This window comes from Lycium ferocissimum, chromosome 9, assembly GCF_029784015.1.
Source record: "Lycium ferocissimum isolate CSIRO_LF1 chromosome 9, AGI_CSIRO_Lferr_CH_V1, whole genome shotgun sequence".
Lineage (NCBI taxonomy): Eukaryota > Viridiplantae > Streptophyta > Magnoliopsida > Solanales > Solanaceae > Lycium > Lycium ferocissimum.
The window spans coordinates 17,944,332-17,972,260 of NC_081350.1; the positions used below are offsets into that span (position 1 = coordinate 17,944,332).

The following is a 27,929-nucleotide window of genomic DNA, read 5'->3' on the forward strand; positions in this document are numbered from 1 at the left end:
ATTCTCTACGACATCTATTTTATGAGAATCAACCTTCACACCTTCACTTGAAATTACATGGCCTAAAAAGGCCACTGACTTAAGCTAAAATTCACACTTAGAAAATTTGGCATAAAGCTCACGGTCGTGAAGTGTCTACAGCACTACTCTGAGATGTTCTACATGATCAGTTTCACTGTGGGAATACACCAGAATTTCATCAATGAAGACGATAACAAATAAATCAAGATAAGGCTTGAAGAACTTGTTCATAAGATCCATGAAAGCAGCTGGTGCATTTGTCAACCCAAATGGCATGACAATAAATCAAAATGGCCATAACGGGTCTTGAAGGAGGTCTTTAGAATATCAACTTCCTTAACATTCAACTGATAGTAGCCTGATCTAAGGTCAATCTTGGAAAAAAAACTGGGCACCATAAAGTTGGTCAAATAAGTCATCGATTCTGGGGAGAGGGTACTTGTTCTTTGTGGTGGCTTTGTTCAACTGATGGTAGTCAATACACATGCTGAACCATCTTTCTTTCAGACAAATAGGACTGGTGCGCCCCAAGGTGAAACACTTGGCCTAATAAATCCCTTGTCAAGAAGATCTTTCAATCCCAGGCTTTAACTCTTTCAAGCTCCCACTCGGAGCCATTTTTTATGGCGGAATAGATATCGGCTTAGTGCGGAAAGTAGATCGATTCAAAGTCTATCTCCTTGTCGGGAGGAACTCGGGGAAGATCTTAGAAAGACTTACGGAAACTTCATTGACGAGCGGTAACGGTGGTGAGTTGGGTTACGATTATCTGTATCCCTTACTCGGACTAAGTGATATATATATGTTTACCTCTTGAAAATCATCTTTCTGGCTTTGAGACAGGAAATAAACCTACCCCTGGGTACTACTAAATTGCCTTTCCATTTTATGATTGGTTCATTAGGAAACTCGAATCTTACTATTTTGGTTCTACAACCTACTGTGGCATAACATGAAGCCAAAAAATTCATACCTATGATTATATCAAAGTCTACCATTTTCAACTCTGCTAAGTCGGCTATGGTTCTACGATAATATACTAAAATTGGGCAACCTCTATAAGTGCGTCTAGCTATATCTGACTCTCCAATTGGAGTGGACACTTCAAAGGGTTCAGGTAACTTCTCTGGTTCTATCTCAAATTTCTTGGCAATAAATGGGGTTATATAAGATAAGGTGGATCCTGGGTCAATAAGGGCATAAACATCGATATTGAAAACTGTTAATGTACTTGTAACAACATCTGCACGTGCCTCTGTATCTTGGACGTTCTTTAGGTGCGCATACAAGAGGTTTCGACCTCCTGCATTACCGAGACTTAGGCACGCGATGCCACGCTCGGCTGGCTTGAGAATTACGAAGAGATGTTGAATTTGTGGATCGAGCCACATTACCTCCTGTACCCTGTCACGCTGATGGACAGTCCTCTGAAAATGGTCCCGTTGGCTACACCTATAACATATATCCATACCCATGCGACATTCCCATGGGTGTCTCTTACCATATTTGTTGCAAACCTAATTATCATAAGTCTTCTGGCCCACACTAGCTTGGGAATAGGAGTCCGTTGGTCTGAAATTCTGTCTCTTCTGATCATTCCACAACTTTGGGGCTGGGGCACTGGCTGTCGATGGAGCGGGTCCTGATGACCAGTTCTTGAAGAATTTTCTACCTCCACCTCCCCCATGACTGAAATTACCTGCAAAGTTAGCCCTTTTGTTGAATTCCCTGTTCTTTTCTTTCTGAAGTACTTCTTCTTCCTGCATTCGGTCCTCATTACCCTGAACAAAAGCAACCATCTTGGTGATGGTCATTTCTCTATTCTGAGCAGCAATATTTGTATCACCATACAAGTCGGGTATAGCCCAACACAAATTGCCTAACTTTGGCCCTCATATCAGGGACCATGTGTGGAGCATACTTGACTAAAGAAACGAACTTAATGTAATAATCATTCACACTCATAAAAAACTTGAGGTAATAATCATTCACACTCATATCATTCTATCTGAGTCTCTCAAATTCGTAGGCCTTTTCCTCCATGACCTCAAGCGGCTGGAAGTGATCAATGAAAGCATCTACAAACTCATCCTAAGTGTTACACCCCTCGTTTTTGTAGTGGTAGAACCTATGGCTTCCTAGCTGGGTATGCCTTGGGAACAGGGACCCGAGCCAGAGTTTGGAGGTATAAAATGTCCTATCCTGTGTACAAGGGTACCAGCAGATATTCCTGGCAATTTATAGAGTTAAAAGTTGAGCGAATCGAATCGACGCGATCTGAACTGAATAAAAAAAATCTGCAGAACACCAGTCATCGTCGACGGACCGTCATTGTGCGGCGTCAACAGGGTCCCGTAGCCTTGCATCTGCAGCGCAGGTCTACGGAGCAAATCGATGGACCGTCGATATTTCGACGGGCCGTCGATATTTCGACGGGCCGTCGACCTGTTTGTCGAACCGGACCGCTGTAGCTTTTTGGCTTCCAAGTATAGATATAGGAGCCACGACCTTATTTCTTATTTTCCTTCATTCCAAATCAAAAAAATCCTAATATATTCTCTCCCAATATTTTTCATCATATTAGTGAAGATTTGACAAGACCCGGACCTCGTAAACCCGAGCTTGTGAAGAAGAGGGTTGCTTCTAGGGTTTCTTTAAGGTTGTAAAGCTTAGGGAGTTGAAGTTGAAGTGATTCTTGGGATTTTTGACCCCTCAAGGTATGTAAATGATTTCTACCCTTGTATTTGAGTTTATTATCAAGAGTTTTAGTGATTTAAGTAAAGAGAGGGTATTTGTGGGAGTGGTAAGTTGATGAAGGACAAGATAGTGACTTGGGGTTATTTTAAGAGATGATTGGGAATAGATTTAAGTATATCCTGGTGTATATATGTGTGTCATCGTGTTGTGGGTATTGTGGTTGATGTTGGATCGAATGAGAAGTTGAAGAGTTGTTAAGCCTATAAGGAAAATGTTGCCCATAAATTGTTAGGCTCTATATGTATTTAAAGATGGTTAGTAAGCGAGGCAAATAGCCTAATTAAGCCCTATGTTATCTTGATTGTAGACTTGCAAGTTCGAGAGGTAGAAGTTGGACGATTGAGTATACTTCAAGGTATGTTAAGGCTATTCTTTCCTTCTTTTGGCATGATCCTATGATATTATCCAACAAGCGATTAAGCGAGCTTATATTACTACTACTCTTAGAAGCATTAGAAGTACTTCGGTCGTTGATGTTCATGTACCGTTTATGAGTGATCCTACGTTCATGGGTCCGGTCTTATGTAGCTAGTTCTATGCATACAGTGATTCATGCATTACATTCATTATATATTTATGTACATTGACCCATGACCAGACGGTGTTATATACGCGAATATTATATATATGTGTGTGTGTGTGTGTGTGTGTGTGTGTGGTATGGGAAGAGGGATAGGCGTTATACACGCATTACCACCTGATCAGCTGGTGCACATTGATGATGATATTGATTATGGCCGCAGAGGTGACGATATGATATGATGAGATGCCATAGAGGCTTTACAGGCGTTATATACGCACATCTATCATGCGTTATATACATATGTAAATGTATAACCCTCACCGATAGGCATGAGCATGCATATTATGTACCCGAAGGCATTGTCAGTTATACGGATTTATGCAGATACAGACATATACTAGTTCATACAAGTACATGCAGTCAGTCATTTCAATTTAGGAGTTCAGATCTTTCTATGATTCTTATGTATATCTGTGGTTCTTATGCCTTACATACTCGGTACATTATCCGTACTGACTCGCTGTTGCTCGGGGGGCTGCGTTCATGCTCGCAGGTACATGTGACGAACGGGTAGTCTAGCTCGATGGGACCTCTAGATCTAGCGTGGTCGGTGGGCTCCGTTTGATCGGAGGCTGCGATCGGTTTGGTATGCCACCCTTTTGAGATGTGTACGCATATGGGTATGACGGGGCCTGTCCCGTCCTTTCTCGACTTTCATTCTAGTAGAGGTACCGCTGGCTTGGTTGTGTGTAGTAGCCGAGATGATGTGCCTTGTCGGCTTATATTTTTTTGTGTACGGTATGTGTGACCCTAGCTAGCTTGCACTGTTCTTCCGCATGTTGTGTATATATGCAGATTGTACAAAGTTTTGATGTTTCCCTTTTATGAGATCAGTTATGCCATTATGGGCCCTGGATGTGTAGTAAGATTCATATATGAGTATAGGGGTGTTTGGTCGCTAGAGGTCAGACGCTCGTCACGACTCATCGGTTTGGGTCGTGACACCAAGTTGCAGGAGAAACATCCTCACCGCGAGACTGTTCCCACGACTCATAAGCTCCCAACTTTCTTTGCCTCCGTTTTTGAAACACGCATGACACCAAAAACCTTTTGGAGCCCATCAATGAAATTCTGAGGATTTTCCCCTTAACAGTCCCTGTGAACACTGGAGGCTTCATATGTAGGAGTTCCTTGGTCCTAGAACTATTCGACCCTCCACTAGCACTTACGCTAGGAGCCATTTCCTGATGTTATGATTGGGTAGCAACAATTTGGGTGAGTAGCGGAATAGCTCCCCTGATATCCATATCTGAGGCCTACGTAGGACAGACCTCATAAGGCCTCTTGGCAGGTGGGGGTGCAGAATCTGATGCAACCCTCTGAGTTTGAGGCTTCACTTCTGGAGCAACATTAGTAGTAGCTCTCTGGCTAGTAGTTGAAGTCCTCTTGGTGTACTTCCTTTTCGCAGACATTTTCTCAAATAAGTAATACGCACGAGTTAGAAGGATTTCGGAGAGCATAGTTCTAACTGCACGATCTAAAGTATGAAAGAAGCAAGACAATCCTATATGTCTTGGTAGTAAACTATTCATATGTGTGGCCGACACACACATATAAAGAAAACTCCACTGAACACGGTTTCATAGACTTCCTAGGACACTTGAACCTAGGCTATGATACCAAGCTTTGTCACGCCTCAAACCATGGCCTGGAGTAACACGGTACTCGGCGTCTTGCTGTTTGTGACCGAGCGAACCACATGGCTTGCTGAGTCAACAAGAGATGGGAACTAATGCGGAATATAATTTAACTCATGAAAGTTTAAATAAGTATGAAATATCATAATAAATCTGAAATACTTGTATTAAACATAAGTGCGAAACATTCTGAATATGTAGCCAAAATAGGCTAACCAAAACTGAGAATCTGACATGACATGCTAAACTAGTCAATGAAACCTCTGACATGAGTACATTTGCTAAACTTTTTTTCGGGACAATGCTGACATACCTTAACCGCATATCGACATAAATAGAAATAAAGATAAAACCGAATGAGATGGGGCTCACCAAAAAGCCGATCGGCAATATCCTAACGAGCTGTCCCTTGTCCTGTAAATCAATACATGCATCGTGAAATGCAGGCCCCCTGCAATAAAAGGGGACGTCAGTGCATTTGAATTGTATTGGTATGTAAAGCAACTGAACGAAATAAACATGGCATAAGAAACAGTAAGAGCTGAAACTGAAACTGAAACTGTAAGATGAACATGAACATGAGCATCATCTGACATGAATGTATATATAACACGAGTAAAACATTTTAAATGGGAGAGCCTTAGCATAATCGACATGTAACCACCACGTGAGTACGTGGCGTACGATCTCTCTACCCGATTAGTTAAGCCATCTCATACCTTGCGGGGGAACGAGACATGAACGTGATATGAATGGATCCAATAACCCGCAATGGGTAAACATGAAGGAATCGTCCTAGCGCCGGAGCGATCCTTATCCTACGCTGGCATACACAGTTTCAGGTTGTCTGAGCCTTCTCAGTAATTTATGCAACTCTTAAAAACATGAACATGGATATAATTGTCTTAGAAGCCCATGAATTACATAAACTTGATTGTAAACATGATTCGTAAATGTGATATAACATGGATATAAATATATGATATAACTTGTATGAAAGCATGGAAGCATGTAGGATTTTCATGAAAATAAGCATAATGGTTCATATCTTGCATTTAAGAATCCATGGACTGCAAAGCATGGGTATTCTTGGATCACGGACGAATTTTCAATAACCAAAATGGAATATCAAGAATACAATAACCACTTATTAATATCATGATACATGTAACTTAGGGTCATCATGAATTAGAGTAGAAACCCTAGTTTTGGTGAAACTTCATAATTTCATGGAAGAACGTGGCGTGGGGAAGAACAATGATGTTCCCACACGTGGATAGAAACCATACATACCTTAATCGCTCCAAAACTTGTAAAAGAGTTTGTATCTTTGAAGAAGAATTCCAAAAGCTTCATTCTTAAATCCTTGAGATGGGTTTTCTTGAAAACCCTAGGTTAGAGACAATGAATTTCTATGAATCATGTGTATATGTTAGAATTCACTTGAAAGACTTGGAATAGGCTTATCTTGGTGTATTGGATTGATGGGAGGAGAGAACTTCATTCTAGGGCTTGAGAGAATGAAAATAACATAAAAAGACCGAACATCGCATATTTATACTTTTCAGTGCGTCGGCACTTATACGGTCGTGTTATACGAGCCTGTACATAATTGTGCAGTCCATATAAGTCGACCGTACTTCGGTTGACACATTCCAGAAGCTGAGATTTTTCCCATGCGGGATACAGGCTGAAATTACGGCCCATATAATTTTATACGGTCCGTATCTCCTACCATACGTCCTAAACTAGGAGTTGAATTTTCTGGCGAAAATGTATGGCATTTGTATGGCCCGTAAATTTATAGGGTCCGTATAATTGGGTGTAAAATTGAGAATTCACTGAACTAACGAATTTAATTGTAACACTCCCCGTCTGGTTTTCTAGGTCCTGAATCATGAACATAGCTTAGTTTGAAGGTACGAGGTGTTACACCTCCAATATGACGTGTCTCAACAAACTAATAATTACCCTTCTCGTTGTGGATGTGCCAATTGTTATAGTCAGACAACTAATGAATACATTGCCGAGCCTCCCCAAGTGCAACAAGGTTATATTCAGCTGCCTCCTTCAGCCTATGGTGCTTCAATATCACAGCTTGGTTATGGTGCCCCATCTTATGGGCTTCCACCTATGGTTCAACCTAGTTATGGGCCACCACTTATGGTTCAACCTAGTTATGATCCACAACTTTATAACAATATTGGCGATCTTTGGTAATTATTCCCTTGCTCAATCAAGACCTCCTTCTTTTGCCTGTGGTGTTCCCATATCACAGCCTGATTATAGTGACCATAGCTCACCTCCTCAGTACAAACTTTTGATGGCACGTTGACAATAGTGCTCGTGGAATATATTGATGCAACTCCAACTCCACTCAAAAGTTTCTTGCAGTAATATTTAGAGTTGATTATTTCTTATAAAGAGTAAAATAAGTTATTTTTTTTTTAACTTTAAAGTAGATTTCAATTATTCCGCCATACCATACTTATTGAATTAAAAAACAAAAATTCATCTCTAACTATAGTAAAATTCATTGCCCATGATATAAACTTGATATATTTATTTGCTGCTTAAGTTCAACAAATCTTTTTTCCCCTAAGGAATCATGATGCCCTTGGATTATGGCGTCCATGGATCAGCTAAACACTAGCCAAGATTTCATAATTAGACCCATAATCCATATTGATTACTGGAGGAATGTAATATAAGTATGGGTTGAAATTGTGTGGGACAAAAGGGGATATATAAGGGATATACACAATGGAGCCGTCTTTAACTTCAAGTTTTCAATTTAAAAAGAGCTCAAATCAGCTTCAAATAGTCTCCAAACAACTCCAAAATTGATACTTAAGCTCCTCAATATGTTTCCGACAAAACCCGATATAACCCAATTGAAAAAGTCATAGTAATATAGATTGAAAAAGTTTGACTCAAGCCTCAAATGATCATTAATGTTGTTTCAAGTCCTTCCTCAATCTCAAACAATGTCATATTCTATTTTTGTGTTTTGGATTTCACAACCATAGTGACAGTGCTTTTGAATCAAGAACTTGATGTAGTGTCAGCATTGAAAAAGGCAAATAATGGGGTGATTGAGCTTGGCTATAAGTTGCCAATTTTAAGACAGATTGGGTTAAATGTACAGCTAAAAAACAAGTGATCTATTTTGTGGCGATCTTTTACCCGGGGGCTTATATGTACGTAATATATGTCAATTTCTCATTAGCAATTTCTTCATTAAGATGAGTGACTTTATTTTCTTTTAAGAATGAAAATATTACTTGACGCGACAAATATTTAGACTGTATTTACGATACATAGCCATATTTTCAAAAAATTACGAACCGTAAGTACATTTTGAGTTTTGTAGCAAATACACAATACACATGCATAACTATACGCGCCGATACCAGTGGCGGAGCCACATAGAGCCGAGGGTGTTCATTCAAACCCCCTCGGCGAAAAAAAAAATACTATTTTTACAATGAAATTTTCTCCTTAATAATCGACACAAGTTAGGCCCACAGAGTTTTAAATTTCGGCGGTTCCCTCCATTTGTTTTGTACACCAATCTTCAATACATACAAATATACAAATGTGAAAGCACCACTCACCTACTACGTGAATCTCTTTCTCCGATCAATGGCCAACTCTTCCAACCCTAAAACCCTAAACAAAACCCAATCCCTCGACGACGACGATTTTCAAGATCCATCTCCTTCTCAGCTCCATTTTCCAAGAATTGCAGCCCTTAAGCCTCTTAGACCTTATAATAGTACCAAGAAGCCAAAACAACATTCATCACATGTTGGCAGTAAGGGCAAGGAGAACTTTGTTCTTCTTGGAAAGTGTGCTTTGAATTCGGGTCCGGGTTATCAGTTGGATAGTTCGCGTCCTACCAAGAAGCCGAAACAACAGCCAGCCGTTGTTAAAAAGGCTGATGGAAATGAAAAGAACATAGAATTTGAGGATTTGGATTTGGGTCATGAGTTGGATAGTTCTTGTCCTACAAAAAAGCCGAAACAACAGCCAGTAAGTGATGAAAAGGACTGTCTTGCCCCTGTTGTTGAAAAATCTGATGAAAATGGAAAGAAATCGGGGTCTGATTTTGAGGATTTGGATTTGTGTCATGGATTGGATAGCATAGAGTCAACTATAGATTGTTGTTCTGGGGCCCAAAAGACGACGAATAATGAGGAAGAATTAAAGAGGGGCTATTTGTTTAAGTCGATAGAGGCTAGGTTGCTTAATTCAAATGGTGGGTTCGAAGAGAAAAAGGAAGAGGAATTGGAGGAGGAATCGGAGCTTGATTTGTTGCTCAAGTTATGTGGTGAGGAGGATGAAGTGGATGTTGATTTGCATAGCCAAGAAGAGTGTTTGGGATTAGACGATGAATGTGGTCGCGTTTGTTGTCCGCTTTGTGGAGTCGATATTTCGGATTTGAGTGGTGAAATGAGACAGGTTCATACTAATGAGTGTCTTGACAAAGAGGAGACTCCAACTAATGTAAGATGCGCTTGCATAATACTATCTGTTTCGTGTTGTATGGAATGTAGAAACATAATTTGTGTATGACAGTGTAAAAAAATGAGAGTGTTGGAAGCTTTTTCCAAATGTTTTGTGTTGACATGAGAACTTCTTTGGTCACTATAATGTTGCCAATGTTATATGATATCTCGCAAATTGGTGAACATCCGTTCTACTTTTTGTTGTTTTTGGATACTACTGAAAAGTAATAGAACATAGATTTTGAATTGCTTTGAGCAAAAATATGATAGCTATATTGTACAATATAATGAATATTCATATTTGTGGTACGGAAACCGAATATGTGTAATTTTTAACAGCCATATGATTGCAATTCCAACTCCAAGTCTGCAAGCAGGCATGTGTTGCCTGCTGCATGTCTGTATGTGTATAATACTGCACCTTCCCCTGAGAAAAGCTTTAAGATGCTCTTTTCTAAATGGTGGTGTCAAATTCTTGTTTCTTGGAAATGCTTCAGAAATTGGGAATTGTGTTCGGTCACCTTCAGTTGCCAGCTGCATGTTTTTCTTCGGGCTGGACCTTTATAGGACTCAACAATTTGTGTAATTCCAAATTAAGAAAACTATGCTCATCATACTCTTAGGACTAGTGGTAATAAACCTGAGTTTCCAAGTCAAACATAACCACCAGAGCATTTACATGGAAGAAAACAGATAGACGTGATCTTTGTTATTGAAAGGTATAACTTCCCATCAATTTTGGGCCTAGTCCTAAAAGTATGATTGAACAAAGTTCTGCTAGTCTGAAATTTAGTAGTATTGAACAAACTAGTCCTAAAAGTATGATTGAACAAACTTTCCAACTAGTGAAAGATAGACATGATCTTTGTTACTGAAAGGTATAAAACTTTCCAAGTTTCCATCAATTTTGGAACTAGTTCAACACCTTACAAAATAATGTACTTCCACATCATGGTTTAAGTTGCATTCCCCGTTTATCATGTTCTTAATTCAAGTGCACTTGGAGACACTGCTGTTGTTATAGTTCATCAGAGAAGTTACACTTGGTTGCTGATTTTTAAAGAAGACATGGAAAGTTAAATTTGGTTTACCTCAATTCGATTTGATCATCTTGCAGGTGGTTACTACCAATAATGATGTATCTTTTCAGAGTCCTGGGCAAGTGCTCAATAATTCCCCATGTCAATCTCCTAAAGAGGTTGTCCACGTGTCTCCTGTCGTTGAATGGTTACGAAATCTTGGACTTGCTAAATATGAAGAAATCTTTGTTCGGGAAGAGATTGATTGGGACACTTTAAAATCCTTGACAGAAGAGGTTTGCTTATTGTTCTTCATTGCTATATCTTTGTACACATAAAACTAACAAGATTTCTAGTCACTCTACTTTTTTTGATATTCTCCTTGTAGATTTCTGGTAATAAAACGGAGCATAGAAGGAAGAATAGGTTTTGTGTTTATTTTTGGCTGTTGCTTGTGGAATTCTTTGCTTTCGGAAGTGCGTTTGTTCCTGTGAGACTGATTATGTCCAGATTTCATGCACAAATGCACCTGTAATGAAGGGTTTTGCATTTTTTTTCTTTTTGCGGGAGGGGGGGCGGGGGTTAAGTGGCTATTATTCATGGTTATCTTTAAAGATTCTGTTGTAAGCATAAAGCTTTAAACTCGGAATTGGGCTGGTTAAAATGCATTAGAGCACATCAAAACTCGAACCAATCTGATGCATTTACGTGCCTAGTAATATGTGAAGGGCCATTATTTCTCTAATTGACTATATGGCAAATAAAGGTGGGATGTTCAGGGGCAGGGTGAGGCCATGGCCTCAAGGATTCTCCTTATGTTTTCCATCCTAGAAAGTGGTCTGTCGTTCCCTCCATTGAGTGCACCCATCAGACTAAAGAATCTATAACCTAACCATCAATCTCATTTTTTGTTTCATCTCATTACTTCTTCTGTTGGAGGTCCTACAATTACAAGTTTTGAAATACAAATTCTTATTTGGAGTTGGCCGTTGGGGGTTCAGAACAAGGCCGCAACAGTGAGAATTGGAAACAAGAGTAGTCTTGAAGAATCAGTTAAATAATAACTAAAGTGACAATTCTCCGGTTATTATTATTATTTGAGTATTGCTTGAACTTCTCTTTAAATTCTTGTGCCCAAATAGAATTTTCTTTAGGTTCAAGCCAAGAAGATCATGGTTAAAGTAAGACTCGAATTGTCTTCCCTAGAGGGAAATGAACCTGGCAAATTCACAAACCCTATAAAGCAAGACTTGTTTCTCTACCGTGTATTCATTGAGTATACTTCCAATAGTGATTTCTCTGCAGAAGTGATTAGCCCATTTTACCTTCCCTCGAATTCAATCCTTTCCACATTGGACTTGTGAAGGGAGGCTTAGCTGAGTTCTGCTTGCTATTTCCACTTTTATCTTATTTATGTGATTTGATGACAAACTATTAAAGCTGTTATTTCACTTGGTGCTCAAACTACTAAGCTTAAGTTGGTAGTCCTGTTGGTTGTATCTTTGCCCAACTAATTCACTATTTCAAGTTCCGTTGCAGGATTTATTTGGCATTGGTGTCACTGCTCTTGGTCCTAGGAAAAAGATTGTTAACTCTATTATGGAGCTAAGAAAGGAAACTGCCGAGGAAAAAGTAGCTCGACAAGATGTTACAAAAAATGTACCTGTTGATGCTGGTACTAAACCAAGCAAGTTGATAACAGATTATTTTATTTGTCCTGTTTCGGAAAGAAAGAAAGTTTGTGCTACTGGTAGGGAACAAACCGAGGTCGGAAAAACTTGTTCAATTGCTTCCCGTAAAAGAATTCAGAAGAAAAATCCAGCCAAGAGTGCAAAATCTAAAGATATTCCCGTATGGTGTTCTATACCAGGAACACCATTCCGAGTGGTAAATACCCTAAATACATAACCTACTTACATGGGGCTTTTGTATCATCTCAGTTCCTTGAAAAGTTGCATAATTTACTAATCAACAGCATCTGTTTTACCACTTTTAAGTTGGATGCTGAAAATGCACATATATTACTAGAAGGCTCTCAATAGTATATACACATTTGTTGGATTTCCCACAATGGAGACTGCAGGTGCTGGCTCAAAGCAATGCCAATGTGTATTTTGTACTGTATTAGTGGTCTAACTAGTTGTAAGATTTCCTGCATCTTAATGCTTGTGAAATTGTGTTATTGCTAACAAACATTATTGCAGTATGACAAAAAAGTACCAGGCTTTTTCCAACTGCTAAAATATAAGCTTGTTATTCTTTATACCTCTCTTTTGATATAAATTGCTAAAAATGTCTTGTCTACACTCTACATCATTGCAGGATGCTTTCAAGTACTTGAGAAGAGATTGTTCTCATTGGTTCCTCAGCCACTTCCATTTAGATCGTAAGACCTCTTCTAGTAACCATATTTTCAAATGTTTATAGCTGAATCAGCACAAATAGAAACAGGGAAATAGCATCATCTCGCGAGGAAGTCAGTCTCCTTTAACTCCGCTTGTAGGGGCATTTCCAAAATTGTGTTCACTTTAAAGGAAGCATAAATACACTTTGTATTTGTTCAAAAAAGTTTTGGACTTTCTTTTGATTCTCTATGATAAAACTTCTCTGCACCCCAAATACCCAAAACTCCTTTCTTTTTCCTTCCCGCAACAAATGCCAAATAATTAACATGTTTGACTCTTCTCTTAGTAATAACTATGTTAAGTGAAACTACAATAAAAATGAGATGGAGACAAGAATTGGTTTGACTTTGACCCTCTAATGAGGTTTAGAGCTTTCATCTATTTGCTTGCAGAAGTTTTGAAGTACACTATCAGTCAGTTGATTGAATGATTACATGTTTAACAATTACAAAGAAGCATATTTACTTTCACGCGCTTGCCAATAAATTGAAGCTGTCAAGGTCGCGTTATCTTCATTTTCTTTAAGCTTATCTCCATTTCATGTTATAGGACATGTTGGAATAAATTATTAGCTGGTTTTCTCTATGGTCACCACATATAAATTTATTTTTCTTTAGAAAATTGAATTACTTTTTGTATGTTCCTTTTTGCATAGGATTTCCTCTTTTATTCATGAAAGTCAATTGATAATTTTTTATATCTTTTAGTAAGAAGAGTTTTTTTTTTATAAATAAGGATGTACATATTCGTAATGTGGATATCATCATGTAGACATTATCAACCTTAAGCCCTACTTGATTGATTGCTGGCATGCCATTCATTCAGAACTGTTAGACGCATCCTTATAGGCGTATATGACAATCTAGTTTGATGATTATGTGATCAGCAGTTAGCTTATCAGTCCAGCTTTGAATTTTGTTATCTTATATCTCTGTAGATTATCAAGGCCTCACTAAGTCCTTCTGTCATGGAAAAATTTATTGTTCCTCAATTACGGCAAAGCTTGTTAATCTGAAGATCGGAATCCCATGGGACATGATACAAGTTTTACCCATCAACCAGAAGATCAACATTGCAGGGATTGATGTCACATGCTTTGATGCAAACCATTGCCCGGGTTCCCTAATAATCCTTTTTGAGCCACCCAATGGTAAGGTGTGGTACCAATTGGTTTGCCCTATGATTCTTCTGAGTTCTAGTTTGATTGCTCTTGTGATGGATTCCTTGTTTGTGTAATGTGATAGGCTGTCCTGCACACGGGGGATTTTCGATTTTGTGAAGAAATGACAAGGAATTCAATCTTGCAGACTTGTGGTGTCCACACTCTCATCTTAGATACTACATACTGTGACCCTCAGGTATTAGATTGTTAACTCATTCTTAGCCATGAAGTCAAATAACCTACCCACAATTATGTGCTTTGTCTGTATTTTAGGTTTAAACTTAATATATGTTTATGTATTTTGGGTGTCATGCCTGGCCATAGAAGCAAACACTTTGAAGAAATGCTCTAGTATGATTCATGTCACATGTATGTTAACTAATATTGAGATTTTCTCCTTACATATGACATAACAAGACATAATATAGATATATACAGATAGGAAACAATATTTAACTTTGTTATGTGTCAATTTCAAGAAGTAGCAAATACAATTTATAATTCAATACATTAGAAAAGACAAGGAACGTACCAGACTCATCCTTACACCAGGAACGTACGAAAGAGCAAGAATCTTGTATATACAGTTGCATACATTTCAGTATGTCATCAGCTGTTTCCATTAATAATTCAGATGCTGTAAAAGTTTGTTTGCCTTGCAGTATGACTTTCCCAAACAGGAGGCTGTTATTCAGTTTATTATTGAATCAATACAAGCTGAAACATTCAACTCGAAGACCTTGTTTCTCATTGGTAGCTATACTATAGGTAAACTTCATCTCCGACTTTTTACGTTGCCTGGTAATATTGTAGCCCAAAGCTCAAAAGGTACCTAGTATCTTGTGCTTAGAGCTTTAAGCAGAAGGCAATTTCTCATGGTTTCTGTCCTTATTGATTCAGGAAAAGAGAGGGTATTTGTTGAGGTTGCTCGTGCTCTGCAGAAGAAAGTCTATGTCAATGCATCAAAGCTACGCATTTTGGAGTGTCTGGGTTTTACTGAAGAAGAAATGCAGTTTTTCACATCAAATGAGCAGGAGAGCCAAATTCATGTTGTGCCTATGTGGACATTGGCTAGCTTCAAAAGGTTGAAGTATGTTTCTAATCAGTACGCGGTAAGTTTTTTGATATACAAGTGTTTGTGATGATTTAAATTCTGATGGGAAAAAGTTGGTGTTGATTTGATGATTTGTCCATATTTAATCAGTACTTATTTTGATTGAAAATAACAAAATTCCACCTAGTGGATTTCATCAACTTACACCAACTGTTGGGTTTAGAAGTTTTCTTTAGTCCTACATACTTGTTGTACTGTTGGGGTTAGAAGTTTTCTTTAGTCCAACATACTTGTACTGGACTACAAATATGTCAGGTATGTTGACATCAATTAGGTGCTTTCTTGGTGTTGTTGGGTTTTCTCGCAAGACCTAAGAAAGCTATCTAGCTAAAAGTTTGCACAAAATCTAGAGCTAAATTCTTATGTTGGCACACCTCTATGCATCTTGATTGGGCTCATTCAAACCCTTCAGCCATTCCCTATGTTTTTCAATAGTTGTGTTTAACTTCATCTCCTTATTCCTCTATGCCGTCATCCCTAAGTATATTACATATATGTTTTTTTCCTTTATAGTGCACGTAAGTAAATTACATATATGTCTTTCCTTCATAGTTACACCCCCAGTTTTAATTTATTTGACACACTTTCTGTTTCAAAATTTATCTCTCTACACAACTTACTACAACTTTCAAAAATTTGAAAGTATTGAACAACACACACTTAACTTTGATTGTGGTATTTACTTTCTTTTCAACCACTATTTACTATTTTCTTTCATCATCACTAATATATTATATAAGTCGATTAAAATCTTAGGCACCATCCTATAAAGTAAATAGGAAGGAGTATAAGTTATTGGTTTAGCATTTCTCTTGGAGGTCTTTACTTTCTTTTCCTTAGAATGGAACAAAACATTAAGATGGAGCATTTCTTGGGAAAAGTTTGTGTACTCGTGTCATTTTTCTACTAAAAGTGAAAATTTCCTGGCTGCTCTAGCTTTGTCATTGACCTCAGGAAAAAGTGTTGACTACTACCCTTAGGTAGAATGTGCCTTATCCAATTACGTCATACTTGGATCTCTCCAACCTATAGGTTTTTGCACCAACATATACAGAAAACAGAAAACTCGCTTTTATTTATTGATTCAAATTTGAGTGTTATGTAACAGTTAGTTACTACTTTCAGGGTCGGTACAGTCTAATAGTTGCTTTCTCTCCAACTGGTTGGTCATTTGGTAAAGGAAAGAAGAAGTCAACTGGAAGCAGGTGGCAGCAGGGGACCATCATCAGGTCATTATCTACTTTTTAACTTTGTTTATGAATCAAACTAGCTACATATGTAATTATAACTGAGTCAAGGTACTACATCAATGTATGGCGTTTAACTCCTGAACCAACATACATTTCTGATTTAGCAGCAGAACTGATTTGATGAAAAACATCATCTGTTTTGGTCAGGTATGAAGTACCATACAGCGAACATAGCAGCTTTTCAGAACTCAAAGAGTTCGTTAAGTTTGTATCTCCTGTTAACATCATCCCTAGTGTAAATAATCATGGACCTGAATCCAGCAGCGCAATGGTCTCACGCCTCGTGGACTGATGAATTCAACTTCAAATAGCAGTAATTCTTTGCTTCTTGCCTTGTTTTGTGATTGAGATTGCATTCGGTACTCTTGTAATTTAGTTTTCCATGTTATACCATTCTGTGGTCGGCCTGTTGTAGTTTGGACAATGTAACTGCTGATGTTTTTTTTCAAAGCATGTATATTCTTTACATGATGCCATAGTAATTAGTGTATTCAGTTCAGGGTGCATGGAAAGGCAAAAATAAACGAGAAGAAAAAGTAAGTGCAATTAGTTCCAACTCCTTTTTCAGGCCCTTTTGCTGGAGGTTTTGCATGCACATAAACCTCGTATCAAGCACCTGTCTATCTGAGTCTACGTAGAAGAGCACCTCAAAATTAGACATCAGAGTAGCCATGAGGCAGTCTCTTACTTTCGGGGCGGACATAGTTTATAAGTAATGGGTTCATCTGAATTGAATGGTTTCGGCTATAACTCTGTATGTTTGTTAAAAAATCACTAAATAAATATAAATAACAGATTTTGAACCTAGTAAGTTAAACGGGATGTGGTAAAGTTTTGAAATTGAACTTGTAAAGTTCTAATTTTGAATTTGTCTTGGCTTGGAAATTAATAGGAGGGTGTATGTATAGATAATTAATTGGAGTTCGGTGAAAATTTAGCTGACGGGCACCCCGTATTGATAGACAGACGAATAGTAATACACCAACAATACTTAGAACTGCATTTTGTACCATTTAATCATTCTTTAGTAGTTCTATATCTTGAGCTAAAATCATCTCGGGAATTAGAGAGTATATTAGAATCATTCATCTCAGAACATAATAATACTACTACCGCTCATACTACTATTATATATTATATTGCTACTCTTCCAACCATACTCATTTAGTGAAGGCAGTTGGTTGGTCAACGGTATAGTGAACGTCGTCTCAACTTGTATGACTTACGTCTCGTTTCTCAATCATAGGAGTATTGCTGATATATCATTTTTGCAAGTTGGATATATATTCAACTGTCTTCTGTAATGTTGATGTGAATTTATGATTTGTTTATAAGTCAAGACCACGGGCTTATGCTACGTATTCTTCAACTACTTTTTATATATTAATTTACTCTATCATCTGCTCGAGCATGCATTTATTCTTTGAACAATAATATGCATAGAGGCGTCAGTCTAACCCCACACTCAATTTATATTATACTATTATAATATTAGCAAATTACGCATGTGGAGGTTGAAAAGACATTGCTAAATACCCATATTTGTTCTTTTCACGCTCTAAAGTATTAGAGGGTAAACAAAATGTTATGCTGAAGTGGAAATGCAACCAAGCATGACGAAGAGTGCAAAACTTTTAAGAAGATAACCAACACAACTAAATCCAACCAACGTGTGTTTTTTTTTTTTTTTTTTTCACTTCTATTCCCTATTGATTAATGGTAAATATATTAAGTCCCTTCCAATCCCAAAAATAAGGGCTACGCTGTATTACAACCCATGTATTATTTTTCGGTCTTTCGACACCCATTAACCGTGGCAGATACTCTATGTAGGCATATAGAAAATATTGAAATTTTGGTATAAAATAATAAATAGCACCCAAGAAGTAATAAAAGATTTTGGTGTTCTGATTTAAAGTTTTTAGGCTTTAGGCTAAGCCATGGAGGAGCCAAGTTCAAATCCACCCAAAGCTTTCTCTATACATTTATTAATTTAATCAAGAATCATAATGAATAATAAATTATCACTAATGTAAGAATATTGCGATTTTGGAAAGCCAATTATCTTCTTGTTATTGTTTATATCTCATTATTAAAATAATTCTATTGTTTATATCTCATTATTACAAAAAAAAAAAAAAATGTTTGCAATCAGACTTCAATTTTAATGAGTTCATCGATCACCATTCATCAGTAAGCCCAGAACATCAAATATCAACTCATATCAAGAAGTTCTGTTTCAATTGAATTCCTTTTTGAACACATATCTATGTATGAATTCATATCAAGAATTTCTGTTTCATTCAAAGTATGAACCCCTGCTACAATAATGACATTTTTATCACAGACAAAGGTAATTTCATAGTAGCAAAAAAATTCTCATTATCGCCATTTTTTTTTTCTTGCTCCATTTATTTAGCTTAAAACTAAACTTCTTGATGCGTCTCGTCTTATCATACACTACAATAAAAAAAAAGAAAAAAAAAAAAGAACTGAAATTAGTGACGAACTTCGTTACTAAATTCCTCGTCGCTAATCCGTTGCCAAATAGAATTAACAACGAATTTTTCTATTTGGCAACAAAATTTATCCGTGCATGATCCTGCGTTTGGTAGTGATAATGGTGGGACAAGATTCACAGAGACACATATGAATGCATGACATTCATTTCTAAGTGAAAAGCGAGTAAACAAGTTCATAACCCATTTATCAAGATAAAATCACTTTATCTAGCTGCCAATACATACATATACACAAGCTACACTGCACAATCGAGTGTAGAGGCTAGCCAACTACGCATAAATGCCAACCAAGGCATAACAAGCTACACTCTTATCAACCAAGTCAATAGAGATGCAATAAGTTACATTACCCCTAATCAAGATGGGTAAATGCATTACAAGTGAACATAACTAATTTAGTTACATGATTTCAAGATAGAAGGGTCGTGCGTAAAACCGACTGTCTATGTCAATATTACCCTAGTGATGACTCACATATATATTTACAAAAAGGCAAAAGTCGAACAAAAATTGGGACAAAATGCAAACCAAACTCAAACTTACAAATTAAATTTAAAAATTTAAAATTATGTAAATTTGGAACTTAATTAAGCTAATAGTTTAAGAAAAAATACACTAACTTTCACATTCTTTTTCAAAATGCAAATAAAAAATCAAAGGAAGGGAAGGTTGGGTGATTTCGTGAATTAAATTTTGACCCATTTTCTGTATGACAAACTTTGGGAGAATTGACCTACAATGACCCATTAATTGATTTGACGTCCCTTTTAACCATTGATATTTTAAGGGAAAATTTCATGGACAGGTAATATTATAACTGTATTTACTTATAGTACCATTAAATTTGTTTTGACTAAAAATACCAATAGTTTGATTACTAACAACATGCTATAAAATAGGATAAATAAGAGAATGATACAAGTTTACCTTTAATAGAATTCTCTTTCAACAACGCACTAGTTTTAGGGAACTGCTGTTACCTTCTTTCACGTGAAAGAATCTTCCTTTCAATAAGAAATATTTAGAGGAAGAATTACCGGAAGAGGAAAAATATAAATCATACAATTTCAGCATCTCAAAAATACAATATAAATATCAAACGCGTCTATATACTAATCTGAACAATGAACAGAAGATCTTTAGAGGGAGAATTACTAGAAGAGGAAAAAACAAATCATACAATTTCAGCAACTGAAAAATACAATCTAAAAATTTAAAAAGGTATACTCTAATGTGAAAAAAATGAACCTATAATTAATACATACAAAAAAAAAAAAAACAATAAGAATACAAACACATATATACTCCAAAAAATGAGATAAAGAACTTGTATCAGTAGCTACAACATAAAATATAGTAAAATATACAAAACAAAAATTTGTATGTATATTCTAATGCCAAAGAAATGAACATGTTATTAATATATACCAAAAAATAAAATAAAAATACAAAATCAAATGGGAAAAAAATGAACATATAATTAATATATACAAAAAAAATACAGTAATGATCAAACATATATATACTACCAAAAATGAGATAAGGAACTTGTATCAAAGATACAATAAAAATACAAACTAAAATGTGAAAAAAACGAACCTATAATTAATATATACAAAAAATTACAGTAATAATACAAACAGAAGAATTTTGGGAGATAAGGGAAGTTACAGAGGGAAGTCACAAGAATTCTGGGAGAAGATGTAAGTTTCAAAATGAGGGAAATAGGTAAAGTTGTGGTCATGTTTAGACTTTAAAGGGTAATTAATGGGCATTAACAAAGAAAGTAAATACAATAAAATATAGCTGCAAATATTTTTTTCATTTAATTAGGCGCTAAAGGTGGGGATATGCGAAATTTCAATTTTTTTGGTATAATTGGTAAATATTGGTAATATTAGTAAATATTTAATAATGCTAGTAACAATAGTGTTATTAGTCCTATGGCATGGAGCCCACGTAATTTTCTCTTTAACTGTACAAGTTTAATCCGACCTAGAGTCAATTTGGATAGGCTTATCACTTTTGACTTATAAGCAATAAATGAGGAATTTTAGCTTATTATTTTTGATTTATTTTTGTCATTTTAGCTTAAAAACAAGTGCTTAAAAGCTATTTCGGCTTAAAAGCAACTAAAATAAGCCAATCCAAATAGGCTCCTACTCATTTACCATCCCCCCGGGCAATAATTTCTTTGTCCTTATTGGAATTGAGCTGGAAGCACCTAACTAAGAGCCTGTTTGGATTGGCTTATTTTAGGTGTCTTTAAGCCAAAATAGCTTTTAAGCACCTTTTGAAGTGTTTAGGTAAAATCAAAAAGTGCTTTTAAGCACTTATTTTTAAGCCAAAACAACAAAAATAAGTCAAAACCCATGTTTTTAATTTCTAACTAGTCATAAGTCCATCCAAAACTGCTCTAAGATACATACTGGAAAAGGAGTGGTGGTGAAGACGTTTCATGAAAGTATTTACTTCATTAGCCTAAAAGGAAATACCAGCAAAGATGTAAGCATAACAGAGCAAGTGTGCATGCAAAGCAATGAAGTCATGATTTGCATAACTTCGAACTGCTTTTTCGGCAGATTCAGAATTTAAACTATCGATTCAATCTTTAAAAAATTTCAATATTGAACCATTTGTATGTTTAAATTTATATATTCAGAACTATTATTTGTTGTAATTTAATAATTTTTTACATATAATTTTATGCTCCACATTAAAATAATGGGTTCAGATGAATTTGGTGTCAACACTCTACCTCCACCTCGGTTTGTCATAAATGTGTTACAAGAAATTTATGGCTAGTTGATAGCATCCAACTACACCTCTCTCAATTTGGTAGCCACATTAAATTTCTCTTCACCTAACTTCCCTTCCCTGCATTCTCCCAACCCTAAATTCCATAATGAATGCTCCTAGACTTTTTTCTCTTTTCATTATCTTATAAAAGAGATACTTTATCCCTATATTCTATCACCCTTTAGTTTTTCCAAAAAAAAAAAAAAAAAAAAAAAAAAAAAACAATAGTTACGTCTCAATTCCAAATATGGCTGGAGAAGAACATCTCCTATCGACGGAGATTGTGAACCGTGGGATATCGGACGGGGGATCTCAAACGTTCTCCATTAGGGTACGGAGGCGTTTGCCGGACTTTTTGCAGTCAGTGAACCTAAAATATGTGAAATTAGGGTACCATTACTTGATAAAACATGGGATATATTTGGCCATAGTGCCAATGTTGGTGTTGGTTTTCAGTGCTGAAGTTGGCAACCTAAGTAGAGAGGAGTTGGGGAGAAAATTTTGGGATACCACAACTGGTTATGATTTGGCTACGGTGTTATCATTTGTGGCACTTTTTGTGTTCACTCTCTCTCTTTACATGATGTCTAAGCCAAGACCTATTTACCTTCTTGATTTTGCATGTTACAAGCCAAGTGACGACCTTAAGGTAATTTTTATTACTCCTAACTTATGTGGCCTTCCTTTTCGATTTTGTGCTAATTTGTTTTTAGGCAAAATCATCTATAACTTTTTGTATTTAGAGTTAGTTAGCCATTTCTATGAATGAAGTAAGAAATATGATTAGTTGACTGCTTTTATTATAATAGAATTAAGTTGGATAGAATCTGAAAACTCTATGAAAGGTAAAATGGTAATTAGCGTATTAAAAAGATTTCGTCAAATTTCGTTTTGAAGCTTTATTTTTGTGTACGTTGGAGCTAGCTGACCCTTTTTCCACTCCTCCTCTCTGATTCGTAAAACATAAGGAAAAGAACCAAAGTTGTGTAGGACCTCGTGCCAAAGTTATAGTCCCTCTATTTTCAATTTACGCGTCCTAGTATTATTCGGAGAGTTAAATAATATTCTTTTATTATAATTTTCTCAAATATTTTGAATTGTTAACTATTGTAACTTATAATACTTTTTATTTGATTTTTAGATTTGAAAATTTATTTCAAACAAATTGAAGATGCTACATCCAAAATTGGTTAGTTTGACCTTTATACTTCAAATCAAGACATAAATTAAACCGAGGGAATACTATTTAAAAGTTTTTAAGTTCAATATCTGAGAGCATATGGAGTACTATTTTTATATCATCATACTAACTTACTTGCAATGGTAGAGAACTTTTTATAAAAGATGTTATGATCTAATAACTTGAAAATTATGTTAAATTATAGTGATAGTGTAAAACTTTTACACACCATCAGGGTATATAACTTAAACCTTATGAGTGATGCATGACATGCAAATATGAGCAGGTAACAAAGGAACAATTCATTGAACTAGCACGAAAATCAGGCAAATTCGACGAGCCAAGTCTCGAATTTCAAAAAAGAGTTCTAGAATCTTCTGGAATCGGCAACGAGACTTACGTCCCAAAATCCATTGGGTCCTCGGAAAACACCGCCACCATGAAAGAAGGCCGAGCCGAGGCATCAACTGTCATGTTCGGAGCACTCGACGAACTATTCGAGAAGACGAAAATTCGTCCAAAAGACGTCGGAGTATTGGTGGTGAATTGCAGCATTTTCAACCCAACACCATCACTTTCAGCCATGATAATAAATCACTATAAAATGAGAGGAAATATTCTTAGTTTTAACTTAGGTGGAATGGGTTGTAGTGCTGGGATTATAGCATTGGATTTGGCACGTGACATGTTACAAGCTAACCCGAATAATTATGCGGTGGTGGTTAGTGCTGAGATGGTGGGATATAACTGGTACCCCGGTAAAGAAAGGTCTATGCTTATCCCCAATTGCTTTTTTCGGATGGGTTGCTCCGCCCTTCTCCTCTCTAATCGCCGTCGCGACTACCACCGTGCTAAGTACAGCCTCGAGCACATCGTGAGGACACATAAAGCTTCCAATGATCGGGCATTCAGGTTAGTTTTAACACTTGAAAATTTTCATTTTTGTCGAATTATGATCATTTCATCTAAAAGATTTAACTGTTCAACAGATTATATGTTTATTGGAGTACTTTATTATATCATCAACACGTCCCCTTGCATGCGAGCATGATTTAGTTTACAGGCTAAGCATTTGAATTTTGTTTATTCTAAGTGATAATAACGATTGAATTAAGAATTTTTGCCTTCTCTAATACCAGTTCAAATTGTCCGAGCGCATTAATCTCATAAAATTAAGGGTTTGTTTGGAAATCCACCTGTTAATTGGAATTGGTGTAATTACTAGGGTAGTAATTACACAGCCTAGTAATTACACAGTATATTAATTACGATGACTTGTTTGTTTGTCACAATGTAATAACATTGTAATTACAAGCGTACTGTTTGGTTGCACAAGTGTAATTACACATTTAAATTAAATTTTAAATAAAGTAATTATCAAAACTTAAAAGTTAATATGATAAATAAGTTCCTTTATAAATGATATTCAATTTGGTATATAAGATACATATTTTTTCTTGAAAATATATTAAAATTAATAATAATATATTTATCGCTAACATTGTAAAAATAATTGATATATATTTTTCAAATTAATAATATTTTAGTTTAATTAATTATAAAAACTTAAAGCACACGTTTTGTAAGAATATCATGGACTGCATGTTTGATAAAATAGATTAATATTTATAAATATAATGTTGTAACATTATTCAAATGTTTGACAAAAAATAATCTTTCAGTGCTAAATGAAAAATGAACAACATGCAATGTGAACTAACAAGCCAATACCACTAAAACAAATAAATTGGAACCACGAATATAACATAAATTCACAATCCACAAAAAAAAAAAAAAAAAAAAGATTAACATAATACTCTTATGTCAAATTCCAACATAATATAAAATAAGTTTCAACATAACTTAAGTAAAAATAATTCAAAAGAAAAGAAAAACATAATAAGTTAATAACCTCATTCAACAACGAAATTCTGCTTTAATGACATCACTCATTATATGCTAAGTTTGTTAATGACTCATTGTTTCTAATATTAGGAGGTATATTTTCAAAAACCAGAATAATGATGCAATTATGCTAATTGAAGAAAATAAAACAAATAAAAAAATACGAACAATTACCTGGAATACAAGAAGTAAAGGTAGGGAAATGAAAGATAAATAATGTAAAAAGAAATATATTTAAAATTAAAACTTAAAAAGTAAAACTAAAAAAGAAATTAAAATAATTATAAAGAAAATAAATTACAATAAAAACAGAAAAGGAAACAAATTGAAAAGTAACCTTGTAATTACACAGTGTAATTACCGCCAATTCTCACCTCTCCTTTGAGAATTGGAGAGTGTAATTATACCCCTTCAATTACACTCAATTCCATGCTGACCAAGTTATTACTTAACCAGACAAACATGCCAAACTGTGTAATTACATCCAATTACACTCAAAATCAATTTCTAGGTGGCTTTCCTAACAGGCTCTAGTGTTATAGGGACTTGTCCTGCTAAAGTTTGACGGACAGCTAAGTGCAACTAGAAATTCTGCTGGCATGGAGAGCTAGATGCATTTAATGTTAGTTAGCTAGGAAATATAGTAATCAGTACTTGAAGATATGTATAGATTAATTTTCAAACTACTATGGTTGCGCCATTTATTACAACCAGATCATGTCCCAACTGTCTAATAAATGGCTTTAATTTCTGGGACCAACATACTACTTACTAATTAGCTTCACATTTGTGTTCTTAAAGATTTTGTCGAGATTTTATAATATAAGGCTGTTCATAAAATATTTTAATTAATTAATCATAGACTTAAATGAGGACTAGTCAGTTAGGCTAACCAAACAATGCACTTACAAGTTTTATATATTTATTTATTTATTTATCTATATTCATTTGTTGATTTTGATAGGCCATAAAATTTTTGTAGACAAATTTAAAAAGTTGGCCGGTTTAATCAGATTCAAAAAGTTCTGGTAAACTCGAGAGGTCATGTGACATGCACTGTTTTCCTCTTGTCATCTTAATTGGTGAAAAATGCGTTTTGCCTCTTTTTTGTTTACGTTGATCTAATCGTTATGTATGTATCTAATAAGTGAACAAGAGATCTCCATGAAGACGAAGAAAATGCAATATATTTATCTAATTTGTGTCAGTCGATTTCCTGAAAATTATGCCTGATTAAATAAGTTTTTTCCCATAATAATAAAGCAATTTGAAAAGATTATACACCACATAAACCTCATTATGCCTATGTCACGTGTAGGTTTGTATTAAAGATACAAATAGGACCATAGCACGTGAAACTCGACATTTTGGGATTTGATATAGAGTGTCTTTTGCAGGAGGGAAAATGACTTTTAGGAAAATGCTTTTCATGATAGGGTCATTTTCAATATCACATATAGTTTTCTCGACCGTATGTTACTCCTTGAAAAGAGCAAATGAATAAGAAATACTATGTTTTTGTATCAAAATTCAATTTAAGTGTAACTTGATCATCCTAGCCATTTTTTGTTCCCTTTATGACAGGCATCTAGGTTTTTGAATGAAAAACCCCAGCTGTCATAGGAAAATAAGAAAAGATGCATAGTTAATATTAGTAACCGCTAAAATTGTGATTTAAACACATCAAACACTTGGAATTTCAAACACGAACGTGCTTAATTTTCTTATTTTCATAGTTATATTGTGCATAACCACAAATTAGTTAGTAGTATGTATGTTTTTCATGCTTCATCCGTTCCGTTGTACCTTTTGGGTGCTCATCAATATCCTAGCTAACCGATGGTTAAACAATGTAAAAGAAAAAACATTATTTAGCAGAACCACAATTACCCTAGATTTAAGTTATATATATACGCTAATTTGATTCTTTTTACCCTATCACAGTAGTTCAATATCTGCGATAGCAAGTTAGTTAGATTTTCACTTGTTAATTACCGATTAATGCTTATCATAGAAATTTACCCGTAATTAGTAATTACTAATTACCATAGAACTAATCCGATTAATATATAAATATTTCATACCGTCAATACATAGTCTTTACCTAATTGCTAAAGTCTAAGTGCAAATTATACATTTCTCAGGTGCATTTATCAAGAAGAAGATAGCCAACGTTACAAGGGGCTAAAGATAAGCAAAGATTTAGTAGAAGTTGGAGGAGACGCATTGAAGACCAACATTACCACATTAGGCCCTTTGGTTCTACCTTTATCAGAACAACTCTTCTTCTTTGGAAACTTAGTTTGGAGGCACTTATTTGGCAATAAAAATGCCAAAGGAAATAATAATGACAATTCACAGCTAGCCAATAATAAGCCCTATATTCCAGACTACAAACTTGCCTTTGAGCACTTTTGTGTGTATGCAGCCAGCAAAACTGTTCTTGATGAGCTTCAAAGGAACTTAGAGTTGAGTGAGAAGAATATGGAAGCTTCTCGAGCCACACTTCATCGATTTGGTAATGTTGAATTGTGCGATTATCTCATCTAAAACATTAATTAGTTGTTAGAGTGAGCTCACATTTTAATTATTGGACTTAATTATATATTATGTCTCAACAGGTAATACATCTAGTAGCAGCATTTGGTACGAGTTGGCTTATTTGGAGGCGAAGGAGAAAATTACAAGAGGCGACCGTGTGTGGCAAATTGCTTTTGGATCGGGTTTTAAGTGTAACAGTGCTGTTTGGAAAGCCATTCGACGTGTTAAAAAGCCTTCAACAAATCCTTGGCTTGATTGCGTTGATAGGTACCCTCAGTCTCTCACACAATAAACATGGGTTTTCGTGGAAGATTTGAAATTAAAAGATGGGATGAATGACTATATAAATGTGTAGTCAAGAACATTGGTATTATTATAAATTAAGTTGATTGATGGAAGGGTACTTATTTAATTAGAATCTTGACCTTATCTATATTGTCACTAAATTGGTGGTCCAAGTTTAACAAGCATATATAGGTCCTTACCAAAACTGGGAGCAGTTCTTTCTTATTTTCGACAATTT

General features: G+C 35.6%; 2 protein-coding genes across 2 annotated transcripts; both read left to right on the forward strand.

Moving 5' to 3' along the window:
• The first annotated feature begins 8,643 nt into the window (after positions 1–8,643).
• Positions 8,644–16,980, forward strand: LOC132031633 (DNA cross-link repair protein PSO2/SNM1). Its single transcript, XM_059421596.1, has 10 exons — positions 8,644–9,507; positions 10,627–10,824; positions 12,068–12,415; positions 12,851–12,914; positions 13,871–14,088; positions 14,178–14,291; positions 14,758–14,863; positions 14,996–15,207; positions 16,335–16,438; positions 16,607–16,980. The coding sequence occupies exons 1-10, from the start codon at positions 8,644–8,646 to the stop codon at positions 16,749–16,751; spliced, it is 2,373 nt and encodes a 790-aa protein (XP_059277579.1). The 3' UTR covers positions 16,752–16,980.
• A 5,018-nt stretch (positions 16,981–21,998) lies between these two features.
• LOC132029765 (3-ketoacyl-CoA synthase 10) lies at positions 21,999–27,898 on the forward strand. Its single transcript, XM_059419116.1, has 4 exons — positions 21,999–22,429; positions 23,247–23,872; positions 27,010–27,383; positions 27,487–27,898. Exons 1-4 carry the CDS (start codon positions 22,028–22,030, stop codon positions 27,696–27,698), a joined length of 1,614 nt encoding a protein of 537 aa, XP_059275099.1. The 5' UTR covers positions 21,999–22,027; the 3' UTR covers positions 27,699–27,898.
• Positions 27,899–27,929: the final 31 nt, after the last annotated feature.

What these genes read in the sequence shown, in the direction of transcription:
- LOC132031633 (XM_059421596.1), top strand. Translation starts at nt 8,644, where the DNA reads ATGGCCAACTCTTCCAACCCTAAAACCCTAAACAAAACCCAATCCCTC. An exon ending in CAGCCACTTCCATTTAGATC is followed by an intron (nt 12,915 to 13,870) that starts GTAAGACCTCTT and finishes ATATCTCTGTAG; the next exon opens with ATTATCAAGGCCTCACTAAG. An exon ending in CTACATACTGTGACCCTCAG is followed by an intron (nt 14,292 to 14,757) that starts GTATTAGATTGT and finishes TTTGCCTTGCAG; the next exon opens with TATGACTTTCCCAAACAGGA.
- LOC132029765 (XM_059419116.1), top strand. Translation starts at nt 22,028, where the DNA reads ATGGCTGGAGAAGAACATCTCCTATCGACGGAGATTGTGAACCGTGGG. An exon ending in AGCCAAGTGACGACCTTAAG is followed by an intron (nt 22,430 to 23,246) that starts GTAATTTTTATT and finishes AAATATGAGCAG; the next exon opens with GTAACAAAGGAACAATTCAT. An exon ending in TCCAATGATCGGGCATTCAG is followed by an intron (nt 23,873 to 27,009) that starts GTTAGTTTTAAC and finishes TACATTTCTCAG; the next exon opens with GTGCATTTATCAAGAAGAAG.